The sequence below is a fragment of the Brassica rapa genome, chromosome A08 (assembly GCF_000309985.2).
Source record: "Brassica rapa cultivar Chiifu-401-42 chromosome A08, CAAS_Brap_v3.01, whole genome shotgun sequence".
Taxonomy (NCBI): domain Eukaryota; kingdom Viridiplantae; phylum Streptophyta; class Magnoliopsida; order Brassicales; family Brassicaceae; genus Brassica; species Brassica rapa.
In genome coordinates this window covers 18320358-18332696 of record NC_024802.2, presented here as the reverse complement: position 1 = coordinate 18332696, position 12339 = coordinate 18320358, and the positions used below count along the sequence as shown (strand labels likewise).

Here is a 12339-nt window from a genome sequence, read left to right as displayed (position 1 = left end):
AATCTTGTTTTCTTCAGAGAGAAAAAGAAGTAATCAAAACAAAAAGAAACGGATTATCGGATTTACCGTTGGCGCAATCGTTTTGCTTCTTCTAATTGTCGTCGTCACGTTCTGCTGCTGCTGGAAGAGAAACAATAATGCAGTTTTGTTAGGTAAACACTACCACTTGTTGTTCAATTTCGACTTAGAAAGTTGGTCCTGATCTCTCTTTGTCAATTGTAGCAACTGCAGAGGTAACGAACCAAAACCTACCTGTGGAGGAGGAGGAGGAGGAGGAGGGGGATGAGAATGAGGAGGAGGAGGAGGAGGAGGAGGAGTGGCGGACGGAGGTGGATGGGTATGGGGTCCTGTGCCCCCTACTCTTTTTTTTTTTTTTGCTTAAATAACTTAGTTTATCCACTAAACTAATAATCTTATAATTATGGAAAAAATTAAAAGGTGCCTCCAATCTAATTTAATTATTGTTGTTTTTAGCACTGTCACCCCTACAGAAAATGTTTCTAGATCCGCTCCTGAGGAAGAGACGACTGGTAGTTTGACATCTTTATTCATGGAGTTTGACGTCATCGCCCAAGCCACAAACAATTTTTCAGATGAAATCGGATCTGGTGGCTTCGCCAAAGTTTACAAGGTAAAGAGCGCATGACTCTGTATGAGCATTCTTTAACTTGCATTTATTATTTAACAACATACAGGGGAGGTTACTTGACGGGAGAGACATAGCGGTGAAACGTCTTTATAAACTGACAACTCACGCAATCCAAGGGTTCTGGAACGAAGTGAACCTCATAGCAGTTCTGCAACATACGAACCTAGTTCGACTTATTGGTTTTGTCGATGACCCCGATACCAAGATTCTCGTCTACGAGTACCTGCCAAGATCTAGCCTCAACACTTACATTTACAGTACTGGCCTTTTTTCCCTTTTTTTTTCAATACCAAAAAAAAGAAAGAGAAGAAATGATCTAATTTTGGTTTGTGATGCACAGACACAACCCGGAGCGATGTGCTTGATTGGAACAAACGTATGGACATCGCCAAGGGAATTGCTCGAGGGCTACTATATCTTCACCAAGACTCTAGGGTTAGGATCATTCACCTTGACCTCAAACTTAGCAACGTCTTGCTTTGTGACCAAATGATACCTAGGATCTCGGATTTTGGAACGGCTAAGCGCCTTGATGGGGAAGATACTGAAGTTGTTGCCAGTAGCGCGACTGGAACTTAGTAAGCAATAAAGATCCTCAATCCATTCATGCATATATATATATATATATACCTTTTTTTTTAAATAATTATTATTTATATATAGCAGCGGCTATATGGCTCCAGAGTACGCAATAGATGGCGTGTGCTCCGTTAAAGCTGATGTGTTCAGCTTTGGAGTGCTGCTTCTTGAAATGGTCAGCGGAATAAACGCAAGAGAGTTCTATTGGAAAAATGACTATAAAAGTTTCGTAGGCTTCGTAAGATTTTTATTTATAGCAACCAAATCCATAATTATTTACTTTTACAAAACAGCGAGATCTCTTATCATCTCAGATTCTACAGATGTGGAACCTATGGCTTCAAGGCAAAGTGCTAGATATCGTAGACCCATATTTCACATCATCATCATCATCATCATCTTCGTATCAACCAGAAGAAGCTCTCTCAGGTGCATTCAAATTGGCCTCTTGTGTGTTCAAGCCCACCGTGAGGACAGGCCCCCCATGGCTTCTATTATATTGATGCTTGGGAGTCAAAACGAGTTAATCAGTCTTCCTAAACCGCCTGCTGATTTATTGCTATTACAAGATCCACAAGGTGAATCTTTCACGGCAAGTGTAGCGACGGGGTAGTTGTCGTGCCCAAACACATACATATATATATATATATATATATTTTTTTTTTTTTTTCTATATACTGTATATAGTGATGATTTCATATTATTTTCTTTGTATGCAATATATTTATTATATAAAATTATATACATTACATATATAAGTAATTAGTGTTTTAATGCTGTTTTATTAAATATTCTTATTTCATTTTTCTAGAAAAGCTAACAAACAGAAATGCGGTAGTTTAGTATCTTAAAGCTTTTCTTTGAGAAACCTCATACGCTTTTATTTCATATTTTTTCTTTATTTAAATTTTTAAAAAATGTTAGATACTACTCACCTAGCATAGTGTCAAATTGAAATGTTTTATTCATATGCAAAATATCCCTATCGATGGTCTTCGGTACACCAACTCATGGTTATCAACAAATATTTACTGGGATGTACCTTTTTGAGGGGTTTACCAGGTTAACCGATTTAAGCTGATCTGTAACAGGATTATTACATGTTTAACAAAAAGAAGATACAAAACACTACTAATAAACAATATTCTTGTAAGCAAACTAATTAAGCTTATAGTCTGCTTTTTTTTTGTCAACTATAGTCTGCTTAATTCTAGTATACTCAAAAGACACATTTCATCATGCAAAAAAATTAATATTTTATTGGTTTAGAAAAAATAAAACATGATTGAATTACTATAATACTAATATTTTTTCCTTTTAGAAAATCTTATGGTTTTTAACTGTTGGAATTGTATAAGAATGATCAGTAAATTTCTTATTGGGAAATTCACTACGAAAATTATTAAGCCACCATACCAACTATAATCACCATATATTGAAATAAATGTAAAAGGTAAAAATGTGTGAAAAATTGTATGTATGAGAGAATGGTAGGAGACTATAATATGCTGATAGGCCACGGTACATTTTTACCTTTTACAATTATTTCAATACATATAATCAAAGTGTGTGAAAAGATTTTCTTTCGCTGGCCAAGTTTTTGTAAAGAGCATCTATGTGAGACAAAGCACTAGCTCCAACCTCATCCATAGATATGTTTAGAGTATTTAATTTCTTAAACATAAATATAGAACACTTATTAATTTGGTAGTTGGTGTATATATATAAAACCGCTACTTTAAAAGAAAAAAATATAATTGAATATGCAAATCCCTAATCAAATATATATGGCTTACAAAATCCAACTGTATTTGGCAAATGATTATTTTTTTTTGGTAGATGGAATTAGAGTGGCTCAATACTAATAATTTGAGTGAAATAATATAAACGACCAATGCTAACGACCAAACATTAGGTCCATATATTTAAAATACCTCATTATACGATATAGATCATTAATTTATTATTGCTTGTTCTTCTTGAAAGGATGTTGAAGCATTTGTTGTATTATCTATTTATAGAATATTAATAATTTAGATATATAACCACGTATAAGCAAGCATACCATCATAAGATAAATCTTAGGGTTTATTGGCTGAGTAACCATATTTCAGTATTAAATTAAGTGGGTAACAGTGATTTTGACATGGTTAAATATCAGATTTTTTGGTCATATTCTCTCCGGTTCTGCTCCTTCACGTAACAAGTTGCCAGTTGCAATTTCTAAAGTAAGCGACGTTGTTGTCTTTTGTGATACATAATTAACGCATATGATGTAAGAAAATGATGCGACATGAGTGGATAATAATTGTATGCGTTACACAACTTATGTTAACTTAAGTCACAAATAAATTACCTGAATTACTATTATATATGGTAAAATGGTATATATCACGAAATAAACTGAACCTTATCAAATAAGAACTAAATCATACATTGAAATGTAGACCTTAATACAATTTAAACTATTCCAAATAAAAGGTCAAGAGCACCTGAAAAACTATTCCAAATAAAAAAAAAGGAACCATTCACGTATATCTTACATATATATGCACGAGTGTTCTGTTCCATATCGCCTAAGTAGTATAGGATTATAACTCCACTTATAATCCCTAAATACTAAACATATCTTAACCACAATTCCTAGATACTAACCATTATCTCAATCTCACCCAACCCCTAAATACTAAACCCTAAAATTTAATCAGTAAACCCTAAAAATAAATATAAACCATAAACTCGAATATAAACCCAAAACCCAAATAGAATGAAACAAAATAAATAACATATTACATATTGGTGAAATTATGAAATGCCTATGATTGTATAGAAGAATTTAACGTCGACCATAACCATACTTCCCCACCTTATAAATACTAAAACCTAAACTTTAATCACTAAACCTTTACCCAAATATAAACCCTAAACTTAAATATAAATCATAAACTCAAATAGAATGAATAAATAACATAGTACCTATTGGTGAGATTATGAAATATATATGATTGCAAGGAATAAGTTAATGCCGACCCAAAACCATACCCCCTCACTTTCTAAATACTAAACCCTAAACTTAAATCACTAAACCTTAATCCAAAGATAAACCTAAACCCAAATATCAAAATTTAAAAAGTACATAAAATTATGTAATATTAAATAAACATCATATGAATATCATTCGACTCAACATCACATTGTATTCTGTTTTATCTGATGCCATAATAAATTTTATTCCATTTTTGTTTAATATACTATTTTTCATTACAAAATCATATACACATCAATATAAAATATGGAAAGGTCAATACATTCAATATTGTTTGTCATTCACAACAATAAAAGATAAGTGTATCTGACGACATCAGTGGAGATAGTACATGCAACTGCATCGGAGAAAAGAATTTTGTTATTGATTCACTAGATAGAAGAGTAGAACATACGGTCATGAAATTATGAGAAGAGGGACAATTGCGGTAGAAACGAATACATTAGTTTCGATTGTATAGATGGAGGTGATCACCACTGAACAAGTCCTGTCACTCGCCACACGAGTCTTCAAAACTCTATTATTCACCACAATCCTTCACCATCAACAGAGACAATTTCATCAATAATTCCATAAATCACATAACATCACATATTAAATTATGATTATTAATTATGTAGCTATGTCAACACACATTATTTTTAAACTGAAAACCACTTCTATAACATATACTATACTATTAACATAATAATTATTATACTATGCAGGCAGACATATGTACTACTCCATTTATATACAACACAGTCGCCCACCACAATATAGTTTATGTATTATGGAAATAGACATCTATACTACTTTATTTACTTATATATATAGTATATTTTATTAGAGATTGACATAGTTATCTTTATCGGGTCTATTCCATGTATATACACAGTCAACTATATTGTCATCCAAATGGAATAAAGCACCATTTTCTTATAAACAGAAAATCCCAAACTTCTGGTTTCCTTATTTTACAATATCAGATTCCGACATACAATGAATAAAAATTCAGAGAATTTAAGAGTAGTAAAACAACTTACATAATAGGCAATGTGACTTTGTTTTACCGCTATACGGTGCCGTCTTACTCATGCCTTTTGTCACCTACCGAGCCTTCGATGATGGTCTTCTTCTCTACAAACTCACCAAGAATGTAATCGGTGGCGTCTTAATCGATCAAATCTGAAGATGAATCTATTAACCTTTCCATATTTTACCATTTGCTTTGTTAGCTATATGAGAGTAATTAAAGGTCACGTCTTTCTTTTAGAATCACTAGTTATTAATTTAAATTATAATTTTTTTTCAAGTTTTACTGGTTGAATGAAAGAATATGATGGTAATATTATAGAAAAGCACAATAACATTGTGTATCCTTATATTAGGGAAACTAGGTCCTTGTCCGCGCTACGCGCGGATAGTATTTTAATTTTTTTTTTCCATATTTTTGTACTATTATGTCAATTGTTTAGTTTTATAAAATATTATGTTTTTACTGTAAATTTGGAATTAAAAATCTAATTTTTCCTTACTGTAAAGTAAGTTAATTTTGTTTGAACCTTACCACAATACATTATACATGAAGAGAATATAGTTGGTCTTTATATTCTTATTTGGTGTAATATTGAAAATTTTGATGGTTTGTTTAAATGATTTTTTTAAATTATATATTTTAGGATTGATTTTCGTGACTATATTCTATAATTATCTGAAAACAATTGTTTGTCCCATATAGACATCCACATAAATATGGACTTATGATAAATTTGTTCATTGGAATATTTAGTTTCACTTTCAGCTTTATTTTTTTTTTTGGCACCCTCATGCTAGCTTGTGGGGTAGTCAACTTGGTGCAAAAGGATTTACAAAAGCTGATCGAGATGCGCGTGATCGGACACCTTTTGCTAGGCTATTCGTACGGAATTTTAAAGATCTAGGAATATAAGCAATAGAAAATTCAGAAAATTCTTTGGATACAGCCTGTATTTCGTCGAGCTCCGAGTCTAACGCAGGCCAATCTTCCTCCTTTTGAATGAGTATAACCAGTTGTTCACAGTCGATTGAAAGACCATCTCTCTGTGTCCAAACTTCAGTATCACTTGCATTGCCCATAGCAAACCTTCAGCTTCCGCTTGCAGTGGTGATTTGGTGCGTGTATATCGGCCCTTGCTCCGAACAGCATTGGAAAGTCACCATCCATTAACACAAAGCCAAGTCCAGAAATGTCTTTTTCATTTATCCAGGATGTCTAGCAGGAGCGTTTCTTTGCGGAGGAACAGTTGTGTCCGTTACCTCAACTCCCATATCAATTTCCATAATCTCGTCTACACGTTGAGCTATCCTCCAAAACTCTGCTTCAATTTTATTCGCTAATAGGAAAGACATAATTCCTACGATACTATTAATGATTTTTTTTTTGTAACACCGATACGACAAACTTATGTTTTATTTAACAAAACTCTTATTTCAATTTTGTATTAAAGAATCAATCATATTTTATATTATCCATAATTTTAGTAAATTTGCTTGTTTGTCATGTTTTTATTAGGTTTTAGCTAAATTAATGATTTATTATTTATTTTTAGCTAAGTGGTTAATTTATTAATTTAAAAAGACCCTTAATGAATATTATATATATATTAAAAATGAATTTTATTTTAGTAATATTAAATTTCTATTTTATATTAAAACTTAGTTAGTTTTTCTTATTTTTCATATTTTATTAGGTTTTAGACTTTTAGATAGGTTATTGATTTATTATTAATTTCTAACTGATTCTCTAATGTGTTAATTAAAAAAATACCCTTAATGAATTTTATATATAATTAAAAATGAATTTTATTTTAATCATATAAAATTGATATGTTATATTAATATTAAATAATTGATTCTAAAATAATATAATAAAATTATCAAAAAATTTTAAAATAAGATAATTCTTATATATATTTTGTTGTTATCTGAAGACAATATTTTTATTATAAAAGTTAAAAAGAAACAAAAAATTATAATTAAATATTATTCAAGAAAAAATATTTATATAAAGATATTTTCTAAACTATTTCTAAGATATGAGTGTTTAAAAAAATTTAACACGGGATGTTTAGAATACAGAATTATGCTTATGAGAGAGTGGCTCGGGAATGAGCTTCAAGATGGGTCGAATGGGCTCTGAAAATAGCTTTTTATTTTGACTCAAGCCCAGTCCGTATGACATGGCATCTTGGTTGGTTCACAATATTTTGTCCATGTTGCATGGCTTAGAAAGAATGGATTTAGTCCCTTTTATATAGTACGATACGATACATCGTATGACTATATGGTAAAGTTAGAGTAAATTAAAGCGGATGAAAAATTATTTCAGCCCATTTATTCTTCTTTCATCCAATCAAGTGGAATATGATTCTATTTCATTTACTCTAAAAAAATGAGAAACAAAAACAGTAAAATAGAGTAAATCTTACCTCGACTACTAATAAGATGAAAAAAAATTATTCTAACTTTATTATTTTTCTATCCCTCTCGTTTTCACCATATTTTCCCACCATTTTACTCTAATTGATAACCAATTACATTATGTATTTGATATGGTTTGTTTAATGCTTTTTGGCTTATCCCAGTCTTATGATTTGTGTACGCGTTGTCAGGTCTCTTTTTAATATAATGATTTTTGTTTAATATAGTTTGATGGGTTGAAGTTGATGTTCACGCAAGTTAAGATTAATTTAGATACGATAAGAAGTGACATTACGACACATGTGATTTTCGAGGTATATTATTTTAGATATTTTCAAGAAGAGGAATGATAATTGTGAAATAAATAAATTAAAACTTGGCTTTGTCATTTCTGCTTTGTTTAGATAAAATGCTTCTATTTTAATTAACTGTCTTTCTTTTAGTCTGTGTCAATAGAAAAGTTTACAATCAAACTAAATATTAAGTAAATTAAAAGAAAAATAAAAGAGGTAGCTATGGTTTTATCATAAAGAAAATCAAGATAACAATAAATGAGGAAGTGGCCGCAGGATAGACTTAACTAATCTTCTTGTAGGAAATACAAATGTGATTTGTATTACTCTAAATATTTTTACAATTGCCTAAGCAGTTATTCGTGGACATATGCTCTTCCAATCTCCCAGTGAAAGCGTTTTAGGTTTCTCCAGCTTTGTTTCTTTTTTTCTTTGAGTTTTGCGACCTAACCCAAAGCTATTTCTATCTTGCCTTTGATGGCTACTACGGGAGATTGAGTGATTGACTAAGATTTGGAACGCCATAGCTGAGTTATTCGAAAAGCTCAATAATATGCAAGAATGATTAAAAGGTAAACAAAAGGAAATTACCTACCTTTTCTATTATCATAGTGAAACATGACGATTTTGATCAAATTATAAACAATGACTTTATATTTGCTTTTGAATTGTAACAATATTATTGACTTTATATACATACCATAAACCCTTTCTCTTTCTTGAGAGGATAGGACGATAAGTGTTCTTGATCTTCAGCAAATCATCATCATTTACCCTGAATCTTCCACAAACAAAAACAATAGTGCAGACCAAAATGATAAAATACAGAAAAGCCAACAAAGAGACCAGAGAACGTACCTTCTACATTACTGCAGAGAAGCAAGGTGTGATCTTTTCACATCAGCAGAAGCTGTTCAGCCCCAATTCCTAAATCACCAGCTAGGGTTGCAGAAGCTATTGGGTTTTCAACTCCTGAAGAGGGAGAAAGCAACAGCAGTTAAAAGAATATAGACTAAAATCTACATAGATAACCATATGTTTTGTTGTTCAAGAAAAAAAAAACCATATATTACCAACGCAAACAGTTAGCCAAAGTTACCTTGCTCACGCCTCTATCCATGAAACGGTTTCCAGTCTAACAAAGAAAATAAAGAACATTCATTAATACGTAGAAAGATGCATATCACACTAATACCATGATTCAACAACCCCCAGTTACCATTACTCAACAACCGCCAGTTAACAAAATAGCATGAAAGTGAGTTCTAATCTTCTTCTTCTTCATTTGTTTTGCTTCTTGCTCATTTTTCAATTCCAATGTGTAACAGAATCCCCGTGAGCCACTTAGCACCATCACAGATTTCTGAAAAATCAGTTTTGTGCCCAAACATAAATATCTAATGAAAAACATATAACGACATGAACTCCAAAACCGATTATCGACTTCGTAATACGCGAGGTAAAATGAAATGGAAAATTGCAACAAAAACTTCCCGGTAAATATTTTGCAGAAAACACACCTCTGTTATCGCAATCAGCATCAAAATTTTCCAAAGAACGAAGCCTGAATCTCTTTGCTCAATCGAATGGCAGCAAGCTTCGAGGAACCGGTTTATATAGAAGTAGATAGATAGCGAGGTGAAACGCATAAATAAATACGGAAGTAAAGAAGACAATTGATTGATTATAAGTGGATCACAGTAACGGAGGCTTTATGAATGAACTCGAATTGGAAAAGACGAACTGAGAAACTGGCGGAGGAAAATATGATCGAAGAAGCCACGGGTGGTGGACTTTATTTTGGGCCATGACAAAATAATTTAGGGTTTAGGCTAAGAAACCCAACATTAAATCTCGATATGGGCTTAAATGACGTGGCGAAAATATTGAGCTTATTCAACTTTTAGTATTGTATAGATCGGCTACTTGATAAATTATGTTTTTTTTTCTTGGTTATACAGACGTATTCCCCTATAATAATCGGTGTCAACAAAACAGAAGCGAAAGTGTTAAACTTTCTTCTTGGGTTGTGTGTGTTGATTGATCTGCGTGACGACGACATCACAAAGCGAAACACTTTCTCTCTCTCCGCGGAATCGAATCGATCAGATACTTATCTTCAAACCCCCTTCCCGACTTGGACCGCCTGAATCGTACGCGACCTGCTCAGAAGAAGACACAAACAAAGTCTCTTCCTTTCACCCTCCCACACGTTCAAATCTCAATCCTTTCCGTGTCGGGCCAATGCCATGAGCCTCGGGAACTCTATTTAACCCATCGAATCTCGCCACCCAATTACTGGATCTCGCATTGAATTTAGGGTTTAGCTTTGCGGAGATGATTGATCATGGGAGCTCGTCCTTTGATTACCGGAGCATTAGAGAGGCCGCATGCAACGCCGGCGCCGGAGCCACCGCAGGTTCGGTTTCGATTCTTTGTTTCCTTGTGTGTTTGGTGGGTTCTTGTGTGTTTGAGTTTGGTTTTGTTTTTTTGTTGTTGTTCAGGGGCGATTGCAGCGACTTTTGTTTGCCCGTTAGATGTGATCAAGACAAGGTTGCAAGTTCTTGGTCTCCCTGAAGCTCCAGCCTCTGGAAAGAGAGGTACTTTGCTTTAGAATGTAACTAGTAGTAGATGTTTGATCAAGACTAGTTGCTAACAAGCTCTGCATGTGTTGTGAATTATCAGGTAGTGTGATCATTACAAGTTTACAGAATATAGTGAAGAATGAAGGCTTTAGAGGAATGTATCGAGGGCTTTCACCAACCATCATAGCTCTCCTTCCGAATTGGGCTGTAAGCAGCACTTTTCTCTCTGCTGAGATTTGTGATGTCTTTGCTTGTAGTTGATTGATGTTCTGGTATCATGTGCAGGTGTACTTCTCAGTTTATGGGAAGCTGAAGGAGGTCCTGCAGTCAAGTGGTTAGTTACAAAATCTTGTTGTGCTTATGTAATGCAGTCTTTTTTTTTATCATTCGGTCTTTCAACTGTTTCATGTATTCCTGATAGATGGCACACTTAGTGTTGGAGCCAACATGGTGGCTGCTGCTGGTGCTGGAGCTTCCACATCTATTGCAACTAATCCACTTTGGGTTGTCAAGACAAGACTAATGGTGAGTTTTGTCCTCTTTCTTTTAGCTTTACTAGATATTCTTTTGGTTTCCAGCTTTACTAGACATTCTTCTTGACTCTTCCCCTTTTCTCAGACGCAAGGGATTAGGCCAGGCGTGGTACCTTACAAAAGCGTAATGTCTGCTTTCAGTAGGATTTGTCAAGAAGAAGGATTCCGAGGGCTGTACAGGTCAGTAGTATTCTTGCATCAAAACTGAAGCCTCTGTGATTTTGTGCGCATGTTAACCTTTACGATGTTTTGAATGCAGTGGCCTTTTGCCTTCTTTGGCTGGAATAAGCCATGTTGCAATCCAGTTTCCAGCTTATGAAAAGATTAAGCAGTACATGGCAAAAATAGGTAAAACATAATTCATCCACTATATTATTACATAATCAATTCTCATGTTCTGCTAGTTTCTGATCAAAGCTTTGTTAAGTTCTCAGATAATACATCCGTAGAGAATCTGAGTCCTGGGAGTGTTGCTATTGCTTCTTCCATAGCGAAAGTCGTCGCCTCTGTTTTGACTTACCCACATGAGGTTTCTCATCTCTTTCTCTATATGCCTTACTCTTAGGTTCATAAACTAAATGGGGCTTATGTTACTACATCCACAGGTGATTAGAGCCAAGCTTCAAGAACAAGGGCAAATGAGAAACTCTGAGAACAAGTATTCAGGAGTCATTGATTGCGTAAAGAAGGTTTTTAGAAGCGAAGGGATCCCTGGAATGTACCGTGGATGTGCTACTAATCTGCTCAGGACAACTCCATCAGCAGTTATTACATTTACAACCTATGAGATGATGCTTAGATTTTTCCGACAAGTTGTTCCACCAGAGACTAATATGTCTGATGATGACGAAAAAAAGAGTTTAGTTAGTCAACCTGGAGGAGAAGGAGAAGAAGAGAAAGATTCTGCTTTGAGAGAATCACAAACTCAAGCTAATAAGATCACTTCCCCTATCCCTCTTGGAAGCAAATAAAAGATTTTCTAGACCATGACTCATGGCTACATAGATTTTCTTTACTTCTAAAGTCGATTCCGATTTAAGTTATTTTTGTCCCTTGAGGTGATCAAGTTTGTAACTTTTTTGCTCGTTGTTCTAACAAATGTGTAAAAACATATGAATAAGTACTTTTTGGCCGTTTTGATGATCACGAATATTTGAAGATCAAATTTGTTTTATTTGGATGCTTTTAATGGAGTTTTGTGGACCATTATAAG

General features: G+C 33.5%; 1 protein-coding gene, 1 long non-coding RNA gene and 1 pseudogene across 4 annotated transcripts; 2 read left to right on the top strand and 1 right to left on the bottom strand.

Annotated features, from left to right (window-relative positions):
• The first annotated feature begins 364 nt into the window (after positions 1 to 364).
• LOC103835452 lies at positions 365 to 5969 on the top strand (annotated as a pseudogene).
• Positions 5970 to 7886: 1917 nt separating this feature from the next.
• Positions 7887 to 9694, bottom strand: LOC103835451. Of its 3 annotated transcripts, XR_626673.3 has the most exons (4): positions 9529 to 9694; positions 9228 to 9371; positions 9108 to 9143; positions 7887 to 8980 (listed from the first exon to the last, which is right to left on the bottom strand). It is a non-coding gene; the product is annotated as an uncharacterized LOC103835451 (long non-coding RNA). The 3 variants fall into 3 exon arrangements; XR_626674.3 differs by having other exon boundaries at positions 9082 to 9143; positions 9228 to 9694; XR_004450392.1 differs by having other exon boundaries at positions 7887 to 9371.
• Positions 9695 to 10013: 319 nt separating this feature from the next.
• LOC103835450 (nicotinamide adenine dinucleotide transporter 2, mitochondrial) lies at positions 10014 to 12298 on the top strand. Its single transcript, XM_009111626.3, has 9 exons — positions 10014 to 10427; positions 10513 to 10608; positions 10694 to 10800; positions 10879 to 10927; positions 11015 to 11118; positions 11212 to 11306; positions 11386 to 11474; positions 11561 to 11655; positions 11732 to 12298. Exons 1-9 carry the CDS (start codon positions 10346 to 10348, stop codon positions 12095 to 12097), a joined length of 1083 nt encoding a protein of 360 aa, XP_009109874.1. The 5' UTR covers positions 10014 to 10345; the 3' UTR covers positions 12098 to 12298.
• The last annotated feature ends 41 nt before the right edge of the window (positions 12299 to 12339 follow it).